The sequence below is a fragment of the Uloborus diversus genome, chromosome 5, assembly GCF_026930045.1.
Source record: "Uloborus diversus isolate 005 chromosome 5, Udiv.v.3.1, whole genome shotgun sequence".
Lineage (NCBI taxonomy): Eukaryota > Metazoa > Arthropoda > Arachnida > Araneae > Uloboridae > Uloborus > Uloborus diversus.
Genome location: NC_072735.1, coordinates 150,255,917 through 150,278,257, shown reverse-complemented (window position 1 = coordinate 150,278,257; position 22,341 = coordinate 150,255,917). Strand labels below are relative to the sequence as shown.

At 33.4% G+C, this 22,341-nt stretch overlaps 1 protein-coding gene across 1 annotated transcript in view; it reads left to right on the top strand.

Moving 5' to 3' along the window:
- Nucleotides 1-22,341, top strand: part of LOC129223192 (PDZ domain-containing protein 7-like) — a 314,458-nt gene that overhangs the window by 169,382 nt on the left and 122,735 nt on the right. Inside the window, exons 9-12 of the mRNA XM_054857759.1 lie at nucleotides 7,606-7,656; nucleotides 10,261-10,293; nucleotides 18,045-18,189; nucleotides 19,884-20,178. Coding sequence (XP_054713734.1) covers nucleotides 7,606-7,656; nucleotides 10,261-10,293; nucleotides 18,045-18,189; nucleotides 19,884-20,178 — 524 coding nt within the window. The remainder of the gene's footprint in view (nucleotides 1-7,605; nucleotides 7,657-10,260; nucleotides 10,294-18,044; nucleotides 18,190-19,883; nucleotides 20,179-22,341) is intronic.

The window sequence follows — 22,341 nt, the reverse complement described above, 5'->3', positions numbered from 1 at the left end:
TACTGAATATTTAAAAATATAATTAACGTATCAATTTTTACAGAAAATATTCCCCTTCTACTTTCTTTTCTGGAATGTAATTTAAAAAGTCAATTTTAGCTCAATTCTTTCTTCCGATACATGATTATGATACTATCGTCACTTCCATTCCAAACTGTTTATCACAAGATTTTTTTTTTCAAAAACAAATTTTGTTATTTTCTTCTCGTTTTTAAACGTAACTTTGATGGTGCATTGTTTAAAAGAAACGTAATAATCGATCCGTTCCAGAAATATCTTTTCAGGAATTCTTTTAACAGCCCTTTAATTTTCCGCTCAACTATAAATTCAATTCGTCACCGCATTATTTTCTCAAAATATCACCGCTTGAGCATGCTTTTTGAAATATTCAGTAAATAATTCGACCAAACTCTTTCAATAAATTAAAATTTTTGTATCCTTTTAAGGCATTAATTCAGTTTCGCCAACGAACCGGTTAAGAAAAATGTCGTCATTTTCCATCTTTTCAAATGTTGCATTAGGATTCTACTTGAGCAACAAAATTCTCAGTTTCATCCATTTGTAAATGTATCTTCAATTCATTATCCTATTATGGTCATTAAAGCATCATTTAAGCATCCTTTTCGGAAATACTTCATTAGAAACGCTTTCAGTCAATGAAATTTTAATCTCCCGTCTCTTTGTGACTGCCACCATTTCGTCTGCATATCGCCAGAGAAAAGTACCTAACAGAAATATTTTATCAGGATTTCTGATACTTTTTAGTAGCTTAAAATTCAGTTTCTTATCGCTTCGAAATTTTGTCTTCCAATCGTTATATTCATTAACATTAATCAGTTATTATTTAAGTCCGTCCCTCTCTTTATTCAGTACTTATTACGAAGCATGTTTTTAAAGTAAGTACCGTTTTGAAATAAAAAAGAACAAGTACAGAGACAGAGCAAAGAAATTTATTGCACAAAAATGTACCACTCTTATGCTATTTTTCGACATTGCTTCCGTGATTTTCCAAGCATTTGTCATAGCGTGGTACAGGTTTTCGTGTACCCATTCGGGAAAAGTCGCCGTCTGTGTAGTTAACCAAAGGGTAACATATTCCCTGAGCTCATCATTGATGTTGTGCCAAACCGCCAAGGAAAGACTTCAGGTGCCGAAACAAATGAAAGTTGCTGCGAGCGAGGTCGGGACAGTCCGGAAGATATTCAAAAAAAGTCCCAGCCAAAGCCCGGTAAGAGTCCTCATGGTTGACTAAACAAGCGACAACTATCTACGAATAAGAATACAAAAACCTGCACCACGCTATGATAAAGGTTTGGAAAATCACAGGAGCAAAGTCGTAAAATTGCGTAAGGGTGGTAAATTTTTGTCCAATAAATTTCTTTGCCCCAATCTGTAATTGCTCTTTTTTGTTTCAAAACGGTACTTACTTTAAAAACGTACCTCGTACATTGGTTTGCAAAAAAAAAAAAAAAAAAATCTCTTCCTAAGATTTTATTCACTGATCTTGGTTGTAATTTTCATGCTGAATTCGAAAGTATAAACCGGTTTTCCCCATCACGTAAGGTCTTTGCGTGAAAAGCGCTAATTAATTTTGAATAGTGGCATTTACACTAAGGAAATCATTTAATGTTTACCTTACCTAAAAGGTCTAAATTTGGTTTGTTCGATTTGTCTCTGAAAAGTCCTATAATGAAATCCAGCAATAATTTGCAAGCATACTTACTTCCTATTTTTCTTGACATACTTTTTATGACTGAAATGTCCTGATAAAGTCACCCATTATGATCCTCGCTACCGAGACCCAAGTCTTTGGGGAAGAAAACCAAGTAAAATTGAAGAAAATGTATTTTTAGAGACTTATTGCTATCTAATTCTTCAATTGATTTCAGAATCTCATGCACTTTATCTCTTCAACTTTCAAATTTCTTGTTTCATAAGAAGTTTTCTACCACATTCTTAAAAGAACCATATTCACGTTTTTATAAATCAGTGTTCGGGGACAAAGGATAGTTGCGGAGAATAGTAGTTCGATGGCTTTTTACGGTACTTTAAGGAACTTTTTACAAAGAAATAAAATGACCACTAATTTAAGATCTGACGACGGCAGAGATTTTTACGAAATTTTTCTTATTAAAAACTGTAATGCATAACTGAAATCAATACTGAAAAAAAAAGGAAAAATGGAATATTTACACAAAAATAACTAAAAGTCTATACGTGATAGTAAAATTTTGGTAGCATTTAGGCCAAACCATGTGTTTACCAGTGTTATAAGAGAACGGAAACGAAATTTTTATATGTACCGAAAACGTGTGTGGGCTACTTTGGCACAGATTTTTAACTTTTCTCATTCTTTTCTCAATAACTTTACATTTATTCATATTTACAAGCTGTGGAAACTTGTTTTACACATCTAAAGGTCACTAGATTTAATTTTTGAATAGCGATCAGTTTACTTCCAAGTGTTTTTACCCTTTATAAGAGTTTTTTTATTTGGGCCAATAGTACCTACCCTTGCGTTTGGGTAACTTTGGCCCGAAGTGGTTTTCATTTTAAATCGCTGTAAAACTCAAATAAATATGTGTGTTCATACTAAAAAATATTTATTTGAATAAGAAATACATTTAAAAGAAGTTAAATCTCACATATTTGTTTTAAGGACAATTATTATTATTTAATATGTGTGTGCATGCCTAGTTATTGTCTCAAAAATTAATCAGTTTTGGAGGTTGAAAAATTTTGCTAAGACAACACCATTCGTAAAACAAAGGATCCTAAATTTTCGCTCACTTCCAAAACTGTTTGGTGTATTCCATTTGCTCTCAACATTCTCTCCTTCTCTCGCATCAACAGCTATCATTGGAAACCTGGGCTCATTCTATTCAACAATAATTAAATTCCATAAACTTTCCAACAAATTTAACAATATTTGTAATGTGTAGACACAACTGGGTAAACCTTTTTCTAAACCTCCTGCAACTTTTAATTCCTCTTCATCGTCCATAATGAAAGCTATGTAACTGAGCCCTGATGAATTGAGTCTGCAATCTTCCTCTATTTATCCATTTCCGAGAATTCTAGGTTTTTCTTGTTTTTCCTGTTTAGAGTCTTAATTTTAACTATTCTTTACTTTTCCGAATCTCTCTGGTGGATTGTTTCATGTTTTTATGCTATGCAAAAGTAGGTTGTAATTTTTAAGCAAAGAGATTTTTTGTCATTGTCAATTAACAAAAAAAAAAAAAAACTAACGGAAATGAGAGTTACAACTATACTACGGTATAGAGTATTAAATAACGCTTGTAAATAGGTAATTAAAAAACTCTTAGCTGATGTAGAACTGCTTCTACATGGAAAAGTTTGAGAGGTTATGAAGGCACATGTTGAATGCAGAACCACTAGCGTTGCCCCTTGAGCAGAACTACAGAACCGCTTGGTATACATAATTCAGTGCTTGGGGATGCTCTCTAGTGGAATCTGTCAAATATGTTGAAAAAATTGCACCCTGAAAGTTGACAGAGGACGTTGTATCTTTTTATCCATTTCGGCCAAAGAAGGACCTTAGGGCCAAAGTAGCCCGCGTTTACGATATCACTCAAATTATACTAGGAATTAGATGGGTACAAAAATGAGTTTTTAAATTTAATTTTGCGCCTAGCCCCCCTTTTTTGAAGCGCAATTTTCATATAAATTTCTCAATTTGAAGGGAAGAAACAAGAATTCTCCCAGGCTTTTGAATTTTCAACGAATTAGAAGTGTTTTTTAACGTAAGATGAGTTTTGTTGGAACTCATTAACTGTATTAGAACTTCCATCATTATTGTTTAAATAGTTAAAAACTTAACTTAGCTATTTGTTTACTGGTCCCGAGCTGGGGGAGGGGGGCTCTTGTTTAGTTATTTTTATCTTTCTTTTTTTTCGGTATCTTGCATTTTTGAAGAAAAAACTGGTTTCCTTGTCATTTGGTTCTTAATTTGAATGTTTTTTTTTTTTCATCTTTCATTTGATAATCTGTTGGGAAATTTTCGATCCCTGGTTTCTATTTTATTAAATGTTCTACATATTAAGAAATTTTGGTTGCCTGCATTTCTTTTTCATTGTCAAAGCGAAACTTTTCAGCTGCAATGTTTATTGGGAAATAATTGTTTGTATTTAACTTCGTTAGATTGGCAACGGTATATCTGCACATTTTTTGAATCTTCTGTTTTTGATGTGTTGATATTCTGAAAGTAAAACGCCGGCATTCTCGCCTGAAAGTAAACAAAAATAGACTTTATGCTGTGGCGTCACGAAATATGTTAACGGATTAGATTCGAGGGTAAAGAGATAAGGAATGACACTACGTCCAGTTTCGACCGCAAGCGATACTAGTTTTTTATTTATAAATCACCGTCCTCCCCCCCCCCCCTTTTTGGAAGTGCCGGAAATACTTTAACGCAAAATGTTTCATAGAAGGTTTTTTTTAAACTTTCATGTCCTAAAAGAATTTGATTTTATTGAATCTCTTGAGGAATGCCACTGTACTTTTCTTTTAAGAAATATTTTGTCTGAACCTTTCTTTCAGAACAGCATTTTGAATTTCGATTCTTTTATACTTTAAGCTTTAGTTCATAATCATAATATTTAAAAACAAAAATCCATTATTCCCTTTATTAACGTAAGTTCCCCAAAGATAAGTTTACAAAAAAAACTCTTACAAGCTTGCCCCATTTAGACATTGCATTCCTAAATAAAATATGTGCTATCACTCTTTAATTTGTGTAAGTCTCGTCGCTGTCTTCCATAAAAAAAAAGTCGTTTTCGATTATTTTAGTAAAAGGAATTCTTAAAACTCTTTTGGCATTTCCACCACTTTCTGTTTTGGAACGTTTCATTGTGATCGATTTTTGATGAAACATGTAGATCCCACTTCAGCATCATATTTTTTTCTTTTATTCCATCATCATCATTTCTAAAAAAAACGAACTCTACTTATTGTCCTTCGTTAGAAACGCCATATCGTACATTTTCTCTTCTTTATATCATGTTTGTTTGCTGCCACATTTTTTTAAAATCTAACATAATTCTCACTGATTTGTAAAAAAGCTTCCACATGCAGTTGAATACTTATGCCATAAAAAGTTACACATGCTTCTAAAAACTTTTATGTGTTCTTGCGAAGGAGAAAACAGGAAAAAAGGTAGTGTGTGAACAATGGTTTCAATTGATTAAGTTCGGTAACTTCCGGATTGTGACCAATTTAATTGAGAGTGATATCTGTGAAGACATGTGGAAAGAACTATAAATGAGCGATTCTTAAGATGTGTTTAATGTATGAATGTAGCTTTCAAAATACATTTTACATGTACTTATGTGACTCCGAATTAACTTCCTATTATTTAAGTCATTAAAAACAATCAAAAATTTTTTCCAACTCAGTTTAGAAAGTTTAAGTATTAGTCATCTTGACAACAGCTAGAATTAAAAAGTAAACTTGAGTAAGCACTTTTGATCTTTTGGGACTATTTCTGAAAAGAGATTTATTTTTCTTGCAATTATCAGCTCAAATGTCCGGTTAAAAGTAACTAAAAGTGATATTTACTCATGCGAAGTAATTTTAAAATCCATTTTAACGAAACAGGACATTTTCTTTGCTAAAAATTAGAATTTGTTCTGGACAAAAATTAATTAAAATTACTTTTTTAGTTTCTTTCACAATCTTTTTTTAAACTAGTTTTACCTGTAATCTTTACAGTACTTCATAATACGTAAACTAAAATAAAAATATATTCAAAGTTAAGAATTTTTTTTTTTTTTGGGGGGGGGGGGGGGTAAGAAGATAATTCTCTTATTTTCTTGTTAAAACTTGATTTTTATATTCATACCTAAATGAGTTAGTTCGCAGAAGAGGGATGTAAGTGGACTTTATGTTTTGAGTAAATTGCGCATAAAATTATAATCTCACTCAAAATTTCATTTTTTTTCCCTTAAAAAGCATGCTGCGCTGCAGTACCTTCCAGGAATGCTAAAGTGCTGGGCAAAAAACCTGCCTCACTTGCATAATTTCACATTTTAAAGAATTTCTAAAGAAATCTGAAACCGATTGTTATACAACTTTTTTCACATCAAAGGTATGCTTCAGTTGATAAGTTTCAATAGCAATTATATCATCCATGCATTTAGGGGACCAGAAACAAACTGAAGAAACTAAAAAGGTTTTTTGTCTTCCTTCATCGTAAATATCTGGGGGTAAGCCGTAAATTTCAGCAATTAGTTTATTTACTGTGTACAATGTGTGTGTTTTTATGGATTTTTGTGAAATACCCACTTCTATTCGCGAAGATATAACCATTTCTTCCAAAAAGATTAATTTTATTCGCATGTTTTCGGCTCAAAACAAGAATTTTCCCTCCTGGCTTACTAAAAATTCAGAAAATTTGACAGCATGTAAAAGAATCAGTACATTCAAGTTTGAAATAAAATTTTCGAAATTTGATGAAATGTGAACATTTAAAGCAAATAATTACTCACTGCGTACGTGCAAAATATAGCAATTTATAATTAGTAAAATTTCTTAACTGAGCATGTGTGGTTATGGCAACCTATAAAAAATTCCAGTTGAATATCATAAAAATTTCAAAAAATATCGACGACCTAATGAGCCGAATTTTAATGCTCACATAAGCGACGAATCATGAGGGATTGCTCACAAATTATCTGTTTTTATCACGAACCACACTGAACAATTGAAGGCAAGTATCGCAAATTTGCGAACCATCTCTTATGATTCGTTTACCTATCCGAGAATACTTGAAACGCGGCCCATTAAGTCGCCATTATTTTTTTAAATTTTTATAATATTTAACTAAGATTTTTTTTTGTAGGAACCACGCATGCTCAGTTAAGATATTTTGAAAGTTACAAATTGCTACGTTTTGAGCTTTCGCAATGAGTAGTTAATTGCTTTAAATGTTCGCATTTCATCAATCTTCGAAATTTTTATTTCACATTTTAGTGTACTGATTCTCTTACATGCTTTCAAGTTTTCTGAAAGTTTCTTAAGCCAGGACGGAAAACTCTGCTTTTGAATCAAAATCGATATTTTTGAAAGAAATGCTTATATCCTAGGGATTATAAGTAATACTTTCATGATAATCTGCAAAATTACTGTGCATTGAAAAGAAAATAATTTCTGAAATTCGCAGCTTATTCCTAGCTGGTAAGATGATGGGCGAGGAAAAAACTTTCTTCGCTTCTTTAAATTGCTGCTGCATTAGAATGTATGAGCGATTTCATTTTTATTGAAACATGTAAGCTGAAGCATACTCTTTATGCAAAAAAAAAAAAAAAATCAAACAACTTTTTTCTGATTTCTCCAGAATTCTTTAAAATAAATTTTCACAAGTTATGCCGCTTTTTTTTTATTTTTTTGTCCACCTCTCTATTACTATCTTTTCCCCAACACAGATGAAAGTTTCTCCAACCATATGTGCTAGCTATTTCCTAATTTCTGCACTGATATCTGTTTGTTTCCAGGTGCTTTAAGTAATGCTTTTAACTAAATATACTGATATTTTAATCAGCTGTTTTTCTTTCTTTCTTAATTAGACAAAAGAAACAATGAAACTAGCTGTGGAAATCCGTGCAGAGCATGCTGATGATCACGTCTCACCTCCGGTAAGTGGTTTCAATAAAATGATAAAAGAAATGCTTTTCTTAGAAAGAAATACTCAGAGTAAAAACAGGACAGTCAACTAATAGAGTTGCAAACACACGTTTCGATGTCAAAGTACGTCTCTTATGATGCAAAAGAAAGAGCTCATGGATGGTATTCAGCCCCAGACCTAACCCCATGGGGTTTTATTACTTCCTTTTACAAAAAAAGGAAGTATTGTATTCGCAAAAAAATTTTCACTCAAAAAACGACCTTAGTTTCCATTTTAATGGATAAGTGCCTAAGAATGTACAGACACGCGAAATATCCATTTCGACGATTCCCGAGTTAATTACAACGAGTTTTCTCGTGATGTCTGTATGTATGTATGTGCGGATATGCGGATGTATGTGGCATAACTCAAAAACGCTATGTCCTAGAAAGTTGAAATTTGGTACGTGGATTCCTAGTGGGATCTAAATGTGCACCTCCTCTTTTGATTGCATTCAGGTGTTTCTAAAGGGGTCTTTTGCCCCTTCTTGGGGGGAAATCATTGTTAATTTCGGTGTAAACTCAAGTGGTGTTATAATTTGGTGGACACTTGGCGATATATCTCCAGTCTTTTGGTCGCCAAGTTTTGTCGCCAACTTGGAGACAAATTTGGCAATTTTTTTTATCTGATTTTAATTTGGCCACTGTTGGTGATATTTAGAGAGTAAACTATTGAATCACATTAAAATTGCCAGTAATGGGGAAATGACATTAAATTGGGGTAAAAAGAAGTCATGTGATGCACACATCAGCTCGTTTTTAAATTGGGCTTTTCAAAGACAATGTTACACCATTGTTATACACCACCAATGCCTACTGAATAGGATTTTGAAAAATCGACAGTGAAATACTCCAAACTGTATAGGACGAACTAGTACACAGGTTAGACGTGTATCGCGTTACGAAAGGCTCACACATTGAACATTTGTTTATGAAAAGAAACTTGTAATGCTTATCTTTATTTTTATGTATCATTTATAGTGCTAAGTGTAATAGTTTATGGAATATAAATTTTTAAAACGGGGATATTCGGTTATGCTATGTTTTTTAAAAGGCTTTTTCTATGTATGAAAAATACAGCAGAGTAAAATCTGACACTTAGGAGTTAATAATTGCAATTATATATCTTTTTAGTGTTATTTCTTCACAGGCAGATGAGGTGCGCAGAATTGCCCGATTGTATTGGGTAATTCTGTGCAATATTAGTTTTTAGTTTTTCTCTTATAAATTTCTTTTAAGGAACGTAATGGCTCAAATGCTCTGTGTAGTAAATTTTCGAAGTCTTATGTTTCACATGTTGAAAACAATCAGACAGGTCGTGGTCATATTTCTCTACATTAGAGTCAGACTGACGTTTAGTCCAATAAGTGCGATGTTCCGTTCATTAGTGCATTGTGTACGAACCTATTCCACATCGAGCCATACGAACGTAATTTAAAAAACAAATCCTTCGTAACTATTTAAAAGTGCTAAAAGAGGGCAAATTCCAATCTTTGCATGTATTAGGCAAACGTTTTCCTGCTCTCCTGTAAAGTTGCGATTTTGTAACTGACGTTAGTTAGGCTTTGAGGTACAGATTTAAGGAATTGCAGCTCTGTGAAAATAAGCGCGTAAAATTTGTCTACTTTCCTATACTGTTAGTAAATTCCGATATCATTCTGCATATAGAAGTACGTTAACTGAGTGAAAATTGATCGATTCGTGATCTTTTTATTTTACTAATAATAAAGCTGAAAGTCTCTATGTCAGGATCTCTCCTTGTCCGGATCTCTGTCAGGATGTCTGGATCTCTGTGACGCGCATAGCGCCTAGACCGTTCGGACGATTTTCATGAAATTTGGCACAGAATTAAGTTTGTAGCATGGAGGTGTGCACCTCGAAGCGATTTTTCTAAAATTCGATTTTGTTTTTTTTCTATTCCAATTTTAAGAACATTTTCCCAAGCAAAATTATCATAACATGGACGAGTCAATTACCAAGTTATCATAACGTAAAATCGTAACATGGGCATGCCTAATGGCGAGAAATTCATCATACATTATTTGTAAATATACAGGCGAACCAAAAGACCTTTTAATTTTCTACTACGGGCAAATCCGTGCGGGTGCCACTAATTTTAAATAAAGTCCTAAATCCAAAACTAAATTTTCTCAAACGCAAAATTTAGTTTTTTTTAACTAACAGACCCTCGTTCGTTGTTTCGCTTAAAGGCCTTGGAATTTACTTTGATCAGATCAGAGACATAAAAGGGAAACTGCTGTACTCAAATTTCTTCAAGGAAAGAAAATATATATAGTTAAAATGACAGGATCTATCAACTCGCTGAAAGCAAAATTGGTTTTATGAATCTCATATCTGAACGTGAAGGAGCCTTTTCATTTTTAAAAAGAAAAAAAACATGTGAGACAACAAATAACAGTGAAATCGACCTCTCAACAATTGTTATCAACCTTCATTTACTTCAAGACCAGTATAAAGAGATCTTGAAACTGTTTGATATCATCGAGCCAATAATCACTTTTTTTATCAATGCTTTTCGTTACCAAGTAAATGCAACTGAGCAATCCACATACATTTTAGAGGTTTTTCGATTAGAGAGAAACAATCTGCAAAACGACATTACTTTTAAATCCAGCTTATGAAATGAAAAACTCTGGGTTGAGAAAAACTAATTTCCGCTCTTGTAAAGACTAGAACATACATTTAAGGCTTCATATAATTTCTTGAATTATTGTTTTAGACCAGGTGTTCCCAACCGGTGGTTCGCGAACCCCAGTTCGCGAGAGGCTTTCAATGGGTTCGCGAAAAAAATATTGTAATGATGGAGCTTTAACATGCCTTTTTCTGATGAAGTTTCATGCTCAAGCGGTTTCAAGCAAATTTTGCTCTTTCTTTATTCATTTGTCTCTCGCACATTCGAAACCCTTGGATTGGAACTATTTGAATACTTCCTGACATATTTTACATTTAAATAATTTAGTTTGTCATTGCGAAGTGCCGGTTTTAACGTTTCCATTGACAAAGATAGTTGATAGTTTTTTGAACTTTTTTTTTTTTTTTTTTTTTTTGAAGTCATGCTGAAAAAGCTCCACTTATGAATACAATGTCCTCAGATGAAAGAATTTGAAAGCTTTCGTTTCTTCAGAAACGTTTAATTGGAAATATTGAGGAAACTTGATGAAAACATTACGTGGAGCATGGAGCATATACGAGTGTCTAAAATATTTTGATGTTTAGTTTCTTTACCATTTGAGTCCGACAAAGAGCTAACTTCTCTTGTGTTGAGTGAAAAATGCATAGAAGTGTGATCACGCTGTTGTTTGTTGCTATAATTTTCATATTACATAGATTACAATTTACTTCGAACTTTATTGCCGAAAAAGAGAAAGAATGGCTAGCAATCCAAAAATACCACAGGAAGTATGAAAAATTAATTTATTTAGAAAATTTTCGTGGGTGAAAGTTTGGCAGTGTGAGGGGTTTACGCATTGAAAAAAAAAAAAAAAACAGCGGAATTTAACCATAAACTTAATTTGCGCTATATAAATAAGGAATTTAAGAAATTTGTGTAGAAAATTTTTCTTGTAATGAGTGAGCTTAACAATATTTGTTTTATTAAAAATTACCTTTTGTGTAAAAATTAGAGTAAATGCGTATATTGAATATAAACACTTCTATTATTTTTCCATATTCGCAGTTTACTCTGCACTTATAGCACAATTACAAGAAAATTCTTCGGCAATCAAACGATTAATGTAAGCAGTAAGTTTTTATAAAGCAGCTAGGCTTGTAGTCCTTTTTAAGGAGACTTAAACCTATATCTTTCTCATTTTACTGCAAAGAAAAAAAGTTTTCCTGATTTGAAAAGTTTCCATTTAGTTTCCCTGAAAGGTATTTTAAAGATCATTCTTTAATTGACTTCCGATTTAGCGATAATAGAGATAAATGTACCTTAGAGTCAGAAAAATGTCAGCCCAACTTTTTTTTTTTTTTTTTTTGAACCTTTTTGTTCCACAAATATTCCATAATTTTTTTCTAAGTTGATTGAAGCTCAATACAGAATAATCGCTGTGTTTATTTTTTGGTGCATTTGTTTCATTAATTGTCTAGCGATCATTTTAGTTCATAGCAATATTTGTAAAATATTTTGTAGTTATGTTTTTGTTCTTGTTATAAGCTTCATAGCAGCATCAAGCTAAAAAAAAAATATCACAAATTTTATTCTCTATGTATAAATGTGTGCGTGCGCGTTTTTTTTTTTTTTTTTTTGCTTGTTACTTATTACTTGGTACTCAAGGGGTTCGCCAACTTCTTTCGGAGTTTGGAAGGGGTTCGCAAGAGGGAAAAGGTTGGGAACCGTTGTTTTAGAAAATGAGTAACATAAAATTAAACCGCCGATCGCGCCTTGCAGGAAAACACATTGATGATTTCGCACGAGTTGGAATTTATCACAGAAGAGCTACTAATTACAGAAGAATTTCTAATAAACTGCAATGCCAAAGTCATATCTACTTTGAAATTTACATTTTCGTTTATAAATTTTTATGTCTTGATAATTTGGTACGCATTATCTAATTATGGTTTATTTTGCACAAGAATATTAACAACAATGTTTATATGCAACATTATACTGGTGCAATTTCAATTCCACTCGAAAAAACATGGTGCACACCGACCGATTGGTGTTTTCGGAAGAACATTTAAGTGCAAAAGGGGAGGGGATCCCCGACAGATTCACAATTCATTTCATATTTTAACGTAAAAGATTGCTTTTTACCATTTGTAAAAAGGAGACTATCTCTTATTGCTCATGTTGTAATCGTGTCCATAGTTAATGCAGTAAAATCCTGTTACAACAAACTTTAAGGGGCCACAAATTTTGTTCGTTGTGACGGGAATTTTGTTGTAGTGGAGTCCATGCAATATAACAGCAATTAAATTGGGACTAAACATTCATTTCGTTGAAATTGGTACTCGTTGTAACGGAATTTAACTACATATACTATGGAAAGATTGGTGCCATTGCCTGGAGAGGCTGGACTTCTTTATTCATCAACGGATAAGCTAACACAAGAAAAATTTATTGAGCATAGAGAGGAAATAACCTTACAGCAGGAACTAGTAAATGGAGGGAGCATTGACTTAGCAAAAGCTGACCCAAGGATCACCAAGTCACGTGACATAACAACGCCGAATGGTTGGCACGCTTTGCGTGAAACGAGCGAAAGAAACCTGATTTCTTCCAATGCTTTGTTTGAAAATCTCTCACGTGACATGGGGTCTTGGTTTTGTCACCAATGAAAGTCTTCACTCCCTCCATTTTAACTATTCTCAATGGAAATAACACCCAGCGCAACGGCGGGAATAGAACTCACTACCTCCGGCATATGAAACGAAGCTTCTACCGTGGAGGTCCAAGAGACTATCTTCAGCTCTATGTATTACTTTTTTTTATTGAAATATAAATTTACTGGATTCCTGCACCTCCTAAATTTCATGATGTGTAGGTAACCCCTCTCAATATATTCGGAGATTTTAAGCTACTTGACAATTTCTACTACTCACAGTCAACAAAAAACCAACACTACGAAAAAAAGGAAAAAAAAACTCTACGAAGTGAAGATGAGAGCCTCCTCATAAACCAACACAGAAGTAGGAAAAGATGGTTCTGACATAAGTTAGACGCAAATTTCTCCACTTTTGAAACAAATTCAGCTCATGAATAAATTATGATAGGCATTTAGGAAAACGTTTTACAGAAACGTTGTCGTAATGCGCTGTGGGTGTACTCATGTGGTCTACTGTCGCATAGAACGCCCACTTGACCCACGAGGAAGTGATGAGTGCGATCGTTTCGAACGTTATTTCCTGGTGCTCTTTATCGTCGCGCACCTGAGCGATTTCTGCTTTTCGAGTTCATGAAACGGGCGTTTATTCCTCGTTATTGTTTGACGAGTTTAAGGAGCTAATGCTGCAGAAAAAGATAACGTAAATTTGTCATATGTTCTGAAGGAAGTTTTCCTTTCAAACTAGATGATTTGCACAGCGCTGCACGGGGAACAAATGCTACCAGACAACCTGAACTGGAGGGACAAATATCAATAAAATAAAACCATTTATTTTTTATTTAAAAATGTCAGCTGAAGCATACCTTTTATGTGACAAAAGTTACAGAAGTTGTTTTCTGGTTTTTCGAGAAATACAATTGTACAATAACATCTCGTTTAGACGTCTTGAATCCAAATTATGTTTTTTGCAATCACGAATTGCGATAGGACACTACTGGTTGGGTTTCTTATTTCAACAAATGGAATTGAATGGAAATTGCCAAGAAATTCGCACCCGTAATATTATGACTGGTGGTTTTCTAGGATATGTAACGCATATCCATAAAAAAAAATAAATTATGAATAGGAGGCGGTAATAAAGATAAAGGTTTTATGTATGAAATTCACCAATAGACGCATTACAAAGATTGTTTACAACGCATAACGTTATATATTTTTATTTCTCATCAATCTTAAATGATGGGAATTAATGTGGAAATTTTGTAGATAGATGAAGGTTTTGCTATTTAAGTTCATTAACGTTGGTGTTTTTTCCCGAAAAACATAATATCCCCCCCCCCGTTGTTTTTTTTTTTTTTTTTTTTTTTTTAATGTAAGGTCTGCTTGAGTGAAACCCTGAAAAACTTTGAATAAAATCAGACCACAGACGATTTGTAAATATGACTACGAAAATTTCGGTCAACAACCACTGTCATGGTAATCTGAAAAATCAGATCAACATCAAATTTGGTGAAATGAAGATAATAAGCAATTCGTGATGACTCAAAAAAAGGGGGGGGGGAATAAAGAGACTAAAATCATCTAAAAATAAACAAAATCAGTAAACATGGTACTGTTTAAATAATTCTTTCCTATGAGAAAAAAATATTTGTGTGCTCAAAATCTGGAAGAATAACGTAATGCACTTATCGGATTTTTGTTTGAATGTTTTTTTTTTTATTTTCAAAGTAGATTTGTGATTATGTTACTAAATTATTGACTTTTGTCAGTACCATCAACCTAAATGTAACAGTCATAGTGCATCACTAGTGAACAAAGGAATAACGCCCCTTTTGGCAAAGATAATCATGAAATTCCATGCAACTCAGAGACACTGTGAGCAATAGAGAATCAACAGACAAAAAATAGAGTGCTTGCATTGACATATTTTTTTAAAGCTTAAGTACACAAAATCCTCTAAGAAAAAAAAACAATTAGCATAGTAAAAATGTAAGTTATTGCCTTACGATATAAACATCCGTTATTTTTTTCTTAAAAGACTGTTACATGATGGAATTTTTCTAAACTTGTTGCTCCAATAAAATTGTAATCGAAATGCACGTTGCATTAGATTGACTTACCACATTTAATGCATTACTTCCTAGCACAATTAAAATAATACTCGCGTGAACTGTGCTTAGTAAATGGATAAATGAATATACCTACTTATTTTAAATGCTAAGTTGTCTCTAAATCACGGCAGTGAACGTTTCCTATTAACAATAAAACGATTTTTTTATTTAATTCCATAAGCTTTTGCTTTAAGACTAAAAGTGTTGAAAACGTGATATTATAAAATTGCTGACTTACTATTAAACTTGATTACCTCTTATCAATTTTTTATATGGGTTCAGCCCCAGGGGCGTGCACAGAAATCTTGGGGCCCGTTACAAATAACTTTTACGGGCCCTCCTCCATACTGTTTACCCGTATATTTCACTCCTTATTTTAAAAATATTGGGCCCCCTTCAGGCCCGGGTCAACAGGTGTCCCTTCCCCCCGCCCCTCTCTGCACGCCCCTGCTCAGCCCCAACCGGAAGTGTGTCGCCCATGGCAAGCTTTGTATAGGAAACTTGAAATACGATCACACTGTTTTTTGCATTGTTACATGACACCCAACAAATTCATGCAACACATTAATTCAAAGTTGTAATTAATGGAAATCAGTTATTAAACTGTAAAATTTTTGATACAATTTTAAAATTAAGTGTTTTTTCCAGTGTGAATACTTCTGAATTTCATTTAGCATACATATACAAACTGCGGTAGGCAAGTAAAAAGCAGTAACTGCAAATTTTTCCTTTTTCATTTGTGTGCATTTTTGTCATCTATTGTACGTTAGCTTTATTGTTCAAGCTTTCTTATTTGGTTTCGGCTGAAAAAAAGGGCAAAGAAAATGTCTTATTCCAACATTACCCTATTGTTACTATTGAATATGCAGCACTTATTTCTTCAAATATATCAAAAACTCACTTCTGCAAAAACTGCCGTTTACCTGCTCACGGCAGCATATATATAGAAATGTGAAAGATTCAATAATTCATCTCAAATGTTATTAGTTTATATTTATTATGAAACTATACTGAGCTTACGCAGTATGCATGAATTTATCTTCCTCCGAAGAAGGGACACCTCTATTTAAAAGACAAATCGTCCGGTCGCCTTACTGTCCTTTACTGAGAGGTTCTACTGTATCAGGGGTTATTTGGTGCCGGAACCCTGTTCCAGTGCAGCTTTTCTGGAAAAATCAATATCGGCTTCACACTGAATTGATCACGACTCAGGATTTAATTGTCGTTCCGGTACTGTAAAATTTACGAATTTATTCCTAATTTTCTAATTATGTATTTACGTAGTATACATATACATATCGTCGTTTCAGAGTAACCAGTCAGTAAGATATCTTAGTGTTATACAAGGGCGGATCTAGAAATGTTTCACGGAGGGGGCGGTTGAATTTTTAACTTGTGCTTTGGGGGAAAGGGGGACTGCCACAGAATTTTCACCAGAAGCAACTAAAATATCAAAATTTAGCCAAGGAGGTTTCTGAACCTATTTCTTTAATTTAGCGCTGAAAGAGGTATTTCAAAATTGTGTTTTAGAACTTCAATTTCGTAATATTTCCGTTGAAATGCTTCAGAAACCTTTCCCCTTAACATCGTGAAAGAAAATCTAAAATTGCCTTTTTGTAACTTCAATGTCGAAAAGTTTCCCAGAGGGAGATTGGAACTCCATTCCTTTCCTTATCGCCTTCAAAAAAGGCCTAACTTTGCGTTTTAGGATTCCAATTTGGAAAAATTGCCTGTGCAAGGTCCCTCAAGAGAGGGGCGGTCGCCCCCATCGCCCTTCCCTTGTATCCGTCCTTGGTGTTATATCTGGGATATATATATGCTGACAAGATTTTATAATGCACAATTAAAACGTAAATGAAGATATAAACTTATTACTAGCCAATTTCCGTCTGAAATTCCTTCTTTCAGTTTCAATGGTTCAACGTTCGTTCAATTTCAGTTATATATATCGTCGCCTCAGAGTAACCAGACAGCAAGATATCTTAGTGTTATTTCTGGGATATATATATATATATATATATATATCAAGGATATTCATATTCAGGGTCCATTATGAAAGTAATGAGCATTTACTGGCAAAATATATTTATTGATCGTAATTTGTACAAATGTTCAATATTCTTCAAAATACATTCCTCCTGCATCAATACACTTGCGGAGACGTGTTTGCTACGCCTGAAAGGCACCCTGAAACTCTTCCAAAGGAATGCCTCTCAGGAACGTTGTAACATGGTGTTGGATGTTTCCCAAGGTTCACCAATGTTTTCCATTCTTCTCTCTCTCTCTCTTGAGTCGCGGAAACAAAAAGAAGTCACATGAAGCTAAGTAGGGACTGTAAGGTGGTGAGGGATCACCGGGGGGGGGGGGGGGACATCCATAACGGGGTTCGTCGGCGACCTCCTCCTGGCTCTCTTTGAATGCCTTGTGCCACTTCCCAGACTGTGATCTTGAAATGCAATCGTCTTTGAAGGCTTCTTGAAGCATCTGGAATGTTTCGGTTGCATTTTTCCCAAACCTCACGCAAAACATTATGGCGTATCATTGTTCAAGCGAACGCTCCATTGCGTTATGTTACAAAAGTTGAAAACATACTTCAAGCGGAGGCACTTATCTCCGCTCACACTGCTCGAAAGCAACTGACGACTGGATGCATGGAAAGGGCATATCCCGCACCACATTTCCCAGCCGGTTTTACCGTGTTGCCATCTATCGTCGCGTCACAATAACATTATGCTCATTACTTTCATAATGAACCCTGTATATATATATATATATATATATATATATATATATATATATATATATATATATATATATATATATATATATATATATATATATATGCTGACAAGTTCTTATAATACTCAATTAAAACGTAAATGAAGATATAAACTTTATATAATGTATTTTCAGGCCGAAGTTTTGAGGAGTTTATCACCTCGAGGTGGTGCATTCCGCGTCCCATCAATGCGAAGAAGGCAGCAGCAACAAGATGTTCATCATCTGACAGTCCCCGACCACCCGGAGGACATGCACACCCCCAGTGAAGACAGTGGTGTGGACCTGGCGAACGGGGCCTTTTACGGACACGGAAGTAGGAAAGGAAGCAGGTGATAGTTTTTTCTTTCTTTCTCTCTTCTGTGTCAGGCATTTAAAAAAACAATGCTTCTAATATTGGAGTTGTCAAGAAATGATGGATTACCATATTCTGATAATAAGAAGGAAGTCCCCATTTATAAAGAATCTTGAAAAGGAGAAAATTAAGGAAAATGTTGAAAGAAACTTAAGTCTTTGTTGGAATTGAAAAATGTCGGCAATGACTTTGAAGTGATGCGTAAATTTTGTGAAAAATTATCACTTTCAGTTCAACAAATGAATCATCTTTTAATAGCAATATTATTAATAATAACACTACTAATTTGTTATTTTTTTTACCACGGTTAGTGAAATAGTTCAGGGCTCAAGTTTCTTTTATTTTTTGAACGCATTTAAAGTCGTCGTCTAGAAAAATTTTAGCAATGACCTTGAAATGGCATGTAAATTTTATGCCAAAATTTTACTTGGCAAGTTTCTGGAAATGTACATTGAGAAAATAAATAAATAAATATAAAAAATTACCGATTTTCCATTCGTTAATAATTTGTGAATATGAGAAATAGTTTGCCCTAGACTTGAATCCCAAGTCGTATTTTGATCAGTGGTTTTAAAAGATAACATTGTCTTCGGTTGCTTAAATACAATACTATAATAGTTCTTTGCTTTCCTTAATAATATTTGATATCTTTAAACATACATAAACAGATTTTTCGAATAGTGGGTATAGAGTGGGAATGAAAGTAATCTTCAGGAAAACTTCGTGAGTAGAAAAGTTGTGCTTAAATTTAGTTACTTCATCATTTGTTTTGAGCGACAGGCAAAAATATCGTTCAACTCATGTTCACATCTTAGTTCCAAAGTTTTTAGTTGGAAGTTATGATGATATCAAATAATTTACTTTTTTAAACAATATAATTGTTGAAAAAACTAGGTCTTTTTTGCTTTTATTTACTAATTTTTATTTATGCTTACAGAAAATCAAATAAAAAAAAGGTATATTTAATACTTTAAGCAATATTGTACTCTATATATTGTACAATGTTTCATTTCAATATTATTTCACCACAAATTGCTTAAAAGTTTTGCAAAAAATAAGGTTCAAAAAAAAAAAAAAAAAAAAAATAGCATGTTTAAAAATATTTTGGAGTGTAATATATTGCTGTCAACAATGATAATATTTCCACTGAGCTATCGAACGGTCTGCGGTACTTTCTAAGCAATTCGTTGTCGTCTGATGAAACTGAACGAAGGAATCTTCATTTGCGTTTTTATCGAATATTATAAAAACTTTCGAGTATAAATTGAAAAACTACGAAAAGTAAAATCATTTTTTACGGTTTTTCCTGCTCAAATATTACTTTTTAACCGAAGCATCGGAAAAAGATTTCTCTAAATTGCTTAAGTAAAATGTACTGTAGAAATTTTATCACGGTGTCTTATGTTCAATAGTTTTAGTAATCATATGAAACGTATAATTCATTTATAGGAAGTTTGAATTTATTAAAATAACAGAACTGAAAAATTACTTATTATACGTAATGCAAAAAAATCGTGTTTACTATAATCTGGAAATAACGACCCTAGTGGTCAAAAGTGCAGTTTTCCTCTGACTCAACCCCAATATTCACTCCATGGCACATGTCACGCCCTTTAGCTACATTGCTCAATAAATATTTAATACCCTAATTAAATATTTTCCTTTTATTAGGGTCTCTACGGGTTCAAGAGATTCTATTACCATAGAAACAAAGCAACTGCAACGAAAACCTAGTCCATGGAGGACGAGTCCAAGAAGCAGCACGAGGAAGTCGTTTGACGGCACCTCCAGTTTGAGGGACGGCAACCAAGCCACCAGGATGCGGAGGACGACCTTCAGGAGGCACAGCAGTGGTGGTGAGGGGGTGAACCCTGAGGACAGAAGACCACGACATCGATCACATGAGGACAGACGGTGGAGCATTGGAAGCGAGTTGGTGGACACTCCATTCGTTGAAGGTCACCTGGTGAGTCTTTGAAAGACTATCTTAAGGCTTTTCTTTGATTACCCTACAGAAGTTGGGATGTGACGTCATGAATTTTGAGAATTGCTATTGGACGTCACTTAAAATCATGTTGCTATTTTTACCTTCATTTCCTTAAAGCTAGACTTGGATAGAGAACAATGGTTAACCATTCTGGCAGTTTTTCGTGGCAATCAATGAGAGAAAAAGCGTAATGAATAACAATTTCCATATCCCCAAGTATAGAACAATAGGAAACCATTCTGGCAATTTTTCAATGGTAATCAATAAGAGAAAAAGCGTAATGAGTAACAGCTGCAGCATTCTCAAATAAAAAAAACAATAGGGAACCATTCTAGCAATTTTTTAATGGCAATCAATGAGAGTAAAACACTTAATGAGTAGATGTTGCTACATCCCCAAAATATTGTTTAATGTATTAAAATAACTTCTTTCTGCTATACTTTTAAAAGCAAAAAATTATTAAATCTATCTTCTCTCTTTTTGAGATATTATTGCCCGATTTTGTTTTCTCCCCGTTGCCATCTTAAATCTACATGAAGCTAAAAAGACAGATATTGTGCATGATTCCTGGAGGTTAAACTACTCCTCTTATTAGTAGCATAATTGCTAAACAAGGAGAAAACCATAAACATCTCACGAATATTTATATGGCAATGAATTACATAAATACTGCTTACGGAATGAGATGATACTTTATCTTAACACAGTATCTCTATGCGTCTGAAATATGTTTAATTTTTGATTTGAGACACTGACGTAAGATTAAAAAATAATAATAATAAAATTCGTCCAAAACATTAATATACAGGGTAAGTCAAAATGAATATAACGATTACAAACGGCTACAACTAACGAAAAAAAAATTGACCTGTAAAATGTTCACAGAATGTAGATGAAACTTCAAAATTTATTTATGACAAGATGTTTGTACTTCCCTTGCCCGGCAGAGTTGAAGAACTGAATGTAGGCATTTGTAATGCGCTTGCATCGAGTACTGACCGAAAGCTTTAGAATGTATGGCGTGAAATGAACTGCCGCTTAGATGTTGTCCGTGTAACAAAAGGAAGTCACATAGAAAATCTCTGAGGTATGTATACAAAATTTTGACGTTCCGCCTACATTCTGTAAAAATCTTACCGGTCAATTTTTTTTTTCATTAAATAGTTATAGCCGTTTGGAATCGCTATATTCATTTTGACTTACCCTGATAACATGACTATTTATAAATAGCTAACAAGCGTCATTACTTTCGCAGAAAATTACTATGCAGAACTAATAATTCAAAATGTGTTCTACTTCATTGCATGGAAGCCTTAAAGTTGTAACAGATACATTTATCTTGTAACGAATACACACATTATTCTGTAATATGAAACTTGACTGTCACCATTGCATTCTTCTTAAATAGCGTGAACAATAAATTATTTTTAATTCAAAACATTTAATCCATTTTGCATTGAAAGCACGAATAAAAACTTTGCAAATAAGGAGGGAAGGGGGAGGGCAAGCATACAAACGCGTTTGTAAAAGAAGGAGGAGATGAAAGCCAGAGGAAACTTTTAAAGTAAAGTTAAGGCAAGAATTGAAAATAAAAGTGAAATCAATTAAACAGTAGGTTTGAATTTATTGAACTTAGAGTTTCTTTAGCAAGAAAAAAATATATGATGAATGGAATTTTGAAATACGATAAAAATTATTTTTAAAGAATAACGCGAAAGTAATTATGGGTTCAAATATTTACTGCAGTTTTTGTATTATTCTTTCAAAATGTTCTCCCTTTTATTTATTCTTTGTATGAATAAGGATAATTCTTTCGGTACTTTATTTAGAGCAGATGAAAACTCTAGTAATTTAGAAATCATCTTGAATTCACAGAATTTCGAATCATTAAAATTATTCAAATGAGAAAGGGAAAGAATGTATATTCTATTGTAAAATATTATTTACTATATTACAAGATTCATACCTTGTAAATGACTATACCAACGGAAACTCAACCTTTTAAGTTTATAGAGTAACCAGTGCTATAGTTAGAAAAAAATATTTGGGGGAAATGAATAACATTCCCCCCAAATTTTAGTGAATAACTAATAATCATATCGTCTCTGTAATCCTTTACATGTTGGTTAATATGGTAAATTT